At 35.8% G+C, this 8,489-nt stretch overlaps 1 protein-coding gene across 1 annotated transcript; it reads left to right on the forward strand.

The window, feature by feature from the left end:
• Nucleotides 1-2,363, forward strand: J4E78_008222 (uncharacterized protein; the record flags this gene model as incomplete). Its single annotated transcript, XM_049368824.1, has 2 exons — nt 1-399; nt 450-2,363. The coding sequence occupies 2 exons, from the start codon at nt 1-3 to the stop codon at nt 2,361-2,363; spliced, it is 2,313 nt and encodes a 770-aa protein (XP_049219789.1).
• Nucleotides 2,364-8,489: the final 6,126 nt, after the last annotated feature.

The following is an 8,489-nucleotide window of genomic DNA, read 5'->3' on the forward strand; positions in this document are numbered from 1 at the left end:
ATGGCTTCCCTCTTCAACGCCGTTGCGGGTCTCTCGCTAGCCTCAGTCGCGCTATCGTCGCCTGTCGCACCTCACATTCATACGCGGCACTACAACGCGACAAGTCCCTGCGCACAAGTCGGCACTGCGATTGTAGGCAAGAATGTCACTGCAGGTACCGCAACTGTACCCGCCGAACTCGCATGGGACTGCATCAACTCCGTCCCATTCAACCAAAGCGCTGCTCTTGCCCTGGTAGACGGTGTCGTTCCATACTTCAAATGGCAAAGTAACACCGTCTGGTTGAAAGACCCTCCAGCTGAATACGCCGAGAAGGTGCAGCCAGCGGTTGATATCTGGGGCGAACTCGAGGAAATCAGGGAAAAGGTCAAGGGAGGAGAGTACAAGAACGAGTACGAAGTAAGGTGTCTCTCTCCTCGTTTTGAAGAATATGAACTGATTCAGAACAGTTCGGTTTCGAGCTCTACACCCTTTTGCAAAGCACCCATGACGGTCATTTTGTGTACGTCCCCGATGTAGTCGGCACAGTTTTCAACTTCGCCCGTCCTGTACCACTCGTTTCCGTTTCGAGCGACGGAAAGGAGCTTCCCCGGCCTTACGTCTATGCCGATGTCTTGGCCGAATCTTTCGGCAATGCTACGTTCACGCCTTCGCCCATTACCCACATCGATGGCGAGGATGCCAAGGACTTCCTGGAGAACTGGGCTCAGTACGGTTCCCTCCAGGACCGAGACGCGTTGTACAACAACGTCTTCTACGAGCTCGCCACTGTATCTCTCGGCCCGGTTGGATCTGGTATTGGAACCTTCGCGGGATCGGGCCGCGGTCGCTGGATTTACCCCGGTCCTACCACCGAGCTTACGTTCGAAAACGGTACCAGCCGAACTTATGACAACTTCGCCAAGGTTCTGATCCCCTTTGACGGTATTACCGACGGAGAGAGCCTCTACAAGCTCTGGTTCACGGGCAACCAGCCTGGAAGCGAAACCGAAGCTTCCAACACTACCTCGGCTACACCTACACCCTCTGCCACTACCTCCGCTACGCCTCTTCCAACCATCCCTGCGCCAGGATATCCGCCTCCAGTCCTTCGTGAAGCACACAACTTGATTGGTGGCTACTTCCTCGAGGGTGACTACTCAGACGTTGCCGTACTTTCCGTGCCATCTTTCGTCGGAATTGACAACGCACAGGAAGGGTTCCAAGATACTGCTGCCAAGTTCCTTGCCCAGGCCAAGTCCGCCGGGAAGAAGAAGCTCGTGGTTGACGTTTCAGCCAACGGCGGAGGCACCATCTTGCTCGGCTACGATCTGTACAAGCTGCTATTCCCGCAAGAGATTGATCACGCGGCTGCCGACCGCTACCGCGCCTTCGAAACTACAGAGATCTTGAACCGAAAGTTCTCTGAAGTTGCCGCGGGTGTACCACGTGTGCTTGAGACCAAGAACGAAACACTAGAGGATCTGGTCGGCAATGTTGTGTCCTCCGTCTTCAACTACCGATCTGATCTTGATGTCAATAGCGAGAACTTCGAGAGCTGGCAGGACAAGTTTGGCCCTGGGCTCGAGCAGAAGGGGGACAACTTCACCAACCTCTTCCGCTGGAACCTCAGCGACGTACTGACTCCGCTCAACTCCGGTGGTGTTTACGTCCACGGATATGGCCCCCTGTCGAACTACACTAAGGCTCCTTTTGCCGCTGAAGACATCGTCGTCGTCACCGATGGATACTGCGCATCAACTTGCACCATCTTCTCTGAACTCATGCGTCAGCGTGCCGGTGTCAAGTACATCTCACTGGGAGGCCGCCCTCGTGAGGGTATTACGCAAGCCGTGGGGGGTGTGAAGGGAACGAACAACTACCCGTGGGACTACATTCAATCCGTGGCTCAGTTCACCATCGGTAATCTGTCTACGCCTGCAGAAGGCGCTGAGCTCAACAAGACGGAACTAGGCGACTACTTCGACGACACACCCTTTATCCGCTCTTCCAACAACGCGATCAACGTCAACTTCCGCGATGGTATTCGCGATGGAGACGAGACCGACACTCCTCTCCAGTTCGTCTACGAGCCTTCAGACTGCCGTATTCTGTACACCAAGGCTATGACTGTCGATGTAACCGCTATCTGGAAGGCTGTTGCTGATTCAACCTGGGGCCATATTAGCCACTGCATTGCCGGAGACCTCGGTGGTTACTCAACATCACGCATGGGGAAGCGTGAGTTGAGTGTATCTGAGAGAGCACACAGCAAGAGGATGCAGTCGTGGAGGAGGGACCTCAAGGCGGCTGACTACCCGCTCGATGTCAGGACTGATCTGACCGGCATGAACTTCGATGGTAATGGCATGATGTGGCCGTAAATTACGGTTTATCAACCTGATAGAATGAGGGCAAACATGCATCTAGATACGAAATGAATATCGTGGTCTTGATGCACCAGATCTTGAACCTGTGACTCGTATGATGACAGTTCATGCAATGCTGCTTGTGCGTTGAGAACGATTGTCTGGTTTAAGTCGAAGAATGTGGAACTAATTTCACTTCAGGATTTCAGTGTGAATATGCTAAACTACCAAGGGTACGCTAAGTTGAATGGCCTCTCGCGATAGTGAAAGAACTGTGACGGGCATCGATCACAAAGGTGACGGCACAGGTAACTACATGCTGCTTCCAATCTGGCGCGCCAGACTTTCACTCAGACAAGTGATGGTACCATTTAGCGGCGTCACGCGCTTGCCATGAAAACTCCATTCTTGGTAGATTTGGGTTGGGTGTATTGAGTGACGCCTCTAGTCCTACGAATGGGACGGTTGTAGTGTTGGTATAGATTCTGACCTACCGCCGCATAGCTGCTACGAAGCTGGACAGAGGCCCACTCTCATCGTCTAGAAGCTTACCTTTGAAACCAATCGCTTGACTATCTAATGATCCACGAGGACGGTCAGTTGTGGTGTCGTCTTGATACTCATTTCCGTCCTCAGCCTCGCTGAAGATGACCTCACGAGCGTGGAGGGAGATGCGGACTGGTTCGATGCCTTCCAACTGGACAGGGCAACTACCAAGGCGATAGCTGTCTTCGAATAGTAACGTATCAATTCTCCCAACAAGATACATCGGCGCAGAATATACAGAAACTCTGAGGGCCTCCGCGGAGCCTCAACGCCGGGTCCAACAATTGACCTCTCCGAAAGCGGAACGTCGAGGCTCATGCGTCGGGAAGATAGGCATCCGCAAGAACAATTAAGCTGCCGTCGATAGGCGTATACTCCTTTTGAGAACGATGACCCTACAGTTCGTCGGTCGTCATGGCTACCCCTTCGCTATGTTTAGAATGTGGTGCCTGCGCAAGTCACGCTGCTAGTCTTGCTTTTGCCGTTGCTTCTGCTATTCGCGCATAGGACAGATGGAGAAGAAAGCACACCAGAAGTTCTGCGTAGTACGATCTCCAGCGATTTTCTCCGATGCAGCAGAGGGAACGCACGTGTGCTTTTACTTCCGGTGTTACAGAGAAGCGGCAGAAGGAGAAAACCATTAGCGTGGGGTACTGGATGTCGGCATTGCAAGCCACGTTGACGCCATCGATCGATCCAACTACCCCTACACCACAAAGTGACATCGTGTGTTTTTCTCGGGGCCGGATCTGGGTGTCGGCGAGGTGTGGTAGGGGCTTTTCTCCCCTATTACACATAGGCTTCCCGATATCGCGACTCGCGGCACGACATCGATCCGATGCGAACACTCTGCCGTGTCTCCGGTGTTTACTCTGTCTCTCCGTAGCAACGTGGTCCGTATTGTCAGCCAAATAAGGTGATCCTCAGGTGTCGACCCGATCGCACGCAACAACGCATGAGTAGCCTGCTATATAGCGCAGCATGGAGGGGCTTACGTCTTTTCGGCAACCGGGGTGGGAAGGGTCTAGACGGAGCGATTAGGCCAAAAAGCAGGTTGTCTGCAAGGTTCCATCGCGCAACGGTTATAGCGGAGACAAGTTTTCTCCGTGTGCATTTTGGCATGTGTCGGGTAGGTCCATCCCGGCGGTTGGCCTTTGCATCGTTCGATGCCCTTTCGCGCGGGGCCGCGGACCATAATGATTTGCACGTCATCGTCGATGTCCCAGCAAAGGACATGCGGGTAATCTGCCCGCGCATTTGATCTACTCAAATGTTTACGTTGACCATCGCTCATGTCATGCCGATCCGATTGCGGTTCCACAGAAAACCTGACAGGCCATCATCATGCACGCGGGTCGCACGTTTAACGACTAAGCACTACATTATAGGGAAAAATTAAACACATCGCTACATTAGTAGAGTATGCTAAAAAGCTTTATTTTCTACTTAAAATTAATAGATTTAATATTATAAAGTAATATAGATAATATAATCTTATTATTAAAGCTTTTTATATATACTATAATTTTTATATAGACTTAAATTTTAAAGTAAAGATTACTACTATTACTATAAATATATTTTTACTTATATTTCTAGCTATTACTATACTTAAATATACTATTTAAATATCTTTTTAATATAAGTAGTTACTATATTATTTATAATTTAACTTTACTTATACTATAAATACTTTTTAAGCTTTATAAAGCTATTAATTTTATATAAATATTTTTTAGTATACTTCTTAATAATATTTTATATACTCTTAATAAAGTTAAGATTAAGTAAATTAGCTAAGTAATAAAGATACTATATACTATTATAAGCTTTATAGATAGTAGAGAAACTATTAGAATTATAAGTACTATAGCTTAAATTATTATTTTTAATAAAATACTAATTATAGTAATTTTTAAAGTAAATATAAGTTTAAATTATATTTAATTTAAGCTAAAGAAGCTTTAGAGCTTCTTTATACTTTAGAAGTATTTTTTTAGTATAGTATACTACTATTATACTATTATCTAGCTATTCTATAATTAGTTACTTTTTCTTTTTAGCTTTTTATTATTTTATATAAGCTTAGTATTTTTTTTTATTCTTTTAAATAAATTACTAATAAAACTTTAAAAAGTACTTCTTTACTTTAATATTATTAAATTTATTATTATAGAATATTAGTTTAGTAGTATACTTATAGTAATTAACTTAAATAGCTATATAAATAAGCTAGTACTTTTAAATTAGATCTAATACTAAGTTCTTATAAAAAAAGTACTTACTAATAATATAAAGTATTTATTTATTTAGAAAGTTATTAAAAGCTATATAAGCTTTATTAGTAAATACTATACTATTCTAAACGTCTTATATAAGCTTTTTATAGTAGTTATTAGTATATTAGTAATATTATTTTTATTATATAAGTATAATCTAAGTCTATTTAGCTACTCTAAACTTTTAAGTATTCTATTACTTTTTTAAAGCTCTTCTAAGAGTTTTCTAGATAATAAAGTAGCTAATATAAGCTACTTAAATATTTAGATAATACTATTAAATACTTTATAAAGTATAAATTATTATATTAAGTTATTTATTAAAAACTATAAGTTCTAAACTTTTAAGAAGAGATAGTAAGTATAATTATAGTAGCTATAAATAAAATAAAAAGTATAATTATAGTAAGTATAAGTTAAGTAGCTAAAATATAATAAGTATTCTAAATTAATTTAAGTTATATTCTAAAGTATAGTAGCTAAAGAGCTAAAGTAAAAGAAAAAGCTTAAAAAGTAAAAGCTAAAAAAGTAGTTTAGTTATAAAAAAGTAGTAGTAAAAAAGTATATATTATTTATAAAAACTTTAAAATAAGAAAAGTATTCTTAAATATTTATAAAAATCTCTAAATATTTAAAAGTATTAAATAAGATAATACTTTTTTTTATTCTAAGACTAGTTATTACTAGTAAGTATTTTTATATTATATATATATATATATATATAGCTAATAATAAGTAGTATTAAAAGTATATCTAAATAGAATTATAAATAAAGTAGACTTTAAGTTTCTAAATATAAAAATAGTAATATATAAAAAAATAGCTAGTATTAGTAAAAAAAATAAAAAAAAATAAAAAAGCTTTATTATTAAGGCTAGTGCTAAGACTTAAACTATTTATATATCTTTTTAAAAATATAAAAAACTAAGTAGATATATAGTATATATATATATAGCTATATAGTATAGACTTATAAAAGATAAGTAATATAAATAGTATAAAGAAAGTGTTTATAGTAAAGTAAAGTAAGCTACTAAAGTTATTAAGCTATAATATAAGTAATAAAATTAATTTAAAAGCTTATAAAACTAAGTTTATAAAAGTACTTAAAGTATAAAATAGTTTAGAAATATACTTTTATATTACTTAAGTAGCGCTTATAAAGCGTATATAATATATTAGTTAAGTATTATATTAGTATAGATAGTATTATAATATTACTAGTAATAGTATTTTTATAAAAGTAGCTAAATATAAAGCTATATTTAGTATATTAGTATATATATATAATATAATATAATATATATAGTATATATAAGTAATTAAGTATTATATAGTATATAAAGTAGTATATAAAGTAGTACGTAAAATAAGTATATAAATATAAATATAAGTAGATATATAAATAAGTATATAGATATATTATAAAAGTACTAGCTAAGTAGCTATCTAAGATAGTAAGTGTCTAAAATACTATATAGCTTTAGTAGACTTAAAAGCTCTTAAGCTATATTAAGTAGACGTACATAGATAGATTATTCTAACTTAGACTAGAGAGTCTAGATTAAAAGCTTTTCTAGATTTTATTAAAACTTCTAAAGTTACTATTTATATTTTCTAAAGCTATTATAATAGTTAGTAAAGTTTCTATAATATTTATAATTATAAAGAAGTTTATAACTAGTACTAGAAGTAATATAAAAGTTTCTAAAGATATTATAAGCTATTTACTTATTTTACTACTTAAAAGTATTAAAAAAACACGCTTAATAAAGTATAGATATATACTTTTTTAAAGAATAACTAGAAGAATATTAGTAGAGTATTTATACACTTTAAAATAATATATTTTAATAAAAATAAATAGGTTATAAGTAGTTTTAGATAAGTATAGAGCTTTTAATCTAGACTTTCTAGTCTAAGTTAGAATAATCTATCTATATATACCTATTTAACTCTTAAGCTCTTAAGCCTACTAAGACTATATAGTACTTTAGGCGTCTACTACTTTAAGTAGCTACTTAGCTAGTACTTTTATAATATACTTATATTTATACTTATATACTTATTTATATACTTATTTATACTTATACTTATATATTTATTTTACGTACTACTTATTATAGACTAGCCTTAGAGTTAGAATATACTAAGTATTAATAGAATATTATAAGGCTTAGAACTTAAGAAGCTATATATAAAATCTAGAGGTTTATATAGTAAGTCTAGATCTTACCTATACTTTCTCTATTCTAGTCTAGGCTTAAATAAAGCTTAAAACTATTATATACCTTTAAACTTACTTCTATTATATTAGTTAGAAAAGTAGTATAGCGTTATAAAAAATACTTTTACACTAAGATTATAAGCCTAATAAGTAATACGTAAAAGTAAGTTTATATATATAAAGTTTTTAGACTATATAAAAATTTTATTTATATAACTTCTACTACGCCTATATATAAAGTTATAATAACTCTAAACTATATCTAGACTAGAGTTATATTATAATTTTTTATAATTATAATATAGCTTTTGTCTAAGATCTTACTTATACTCTAACGTAACTTACCTTTATTCTAACTTACTTTAAATTCTTTACTTTATAACTTTTATATCTACTTTTTTTAAAAACTTATTAGTTCTAAACTATATCTATACCTCTTATTATAAGATTCTATATTATTCTTATTTAGCTTATAGCTCTAGTACTATTTACTTTAGCTAGTTCTCTTAATACGCAAAATAGTAGTACTAGTGTTACTACTACTAGCGCTTCTAGTAGCTAAGATCTAAAAAAGCTAACTAGTTCTTCTAGATATAGCTTCTTCTATAACTTTAAGGTAAAAGCTCTAATTAGGTCTAGACTATACTCTAACTTATAAAGATTATAATAACTTAGTTATTATTATCTTTTTATTATTATTAAGCTTTATTAAGATTATACTTATTATTATTTCTTAACAAATTAGAAAAATTTCTAGTAAATCTAATTACTTACGTAATTAAGATTTTAGTAGCTAGTTTTAATCTACTATACTAGAAGATTCTAAAATACTTCTATTTATCTTAGCCTAGTTAATATTAGAGTTATTATATAATTTAATAACTCTTATTTTCTTATCTCTCTTTCTATAATTACTAAAAGATCTAGTAATAAACTAATTATTAGTCTATATAATATAACGCATAGACTAATATAATTAGTACTAGTCTAGATTATAAATCTAGAAGATAAGAAGAATTTAGTAGACTTAGATTATAAATCTAGAAATTAATAGAAATTAAGTAGATTTAATTATAAATCTTTATCTCT

This window comes from Alternaria triticimaculans (genome assembly GCF_023758025.1).
Source record: "Alternaria triticimaculans strain BMP 0046 chromosome Unknown scaffold_13, whole genome shotgun sequence".
In the NCBI taxonomy this organism is placed as follows: Eukaryota; Fungi; Ascomycota; class Dothideomycetes; order Pleosporales; family Pleosporaceae; genus Alternaria; species Alternaria triticimaculans.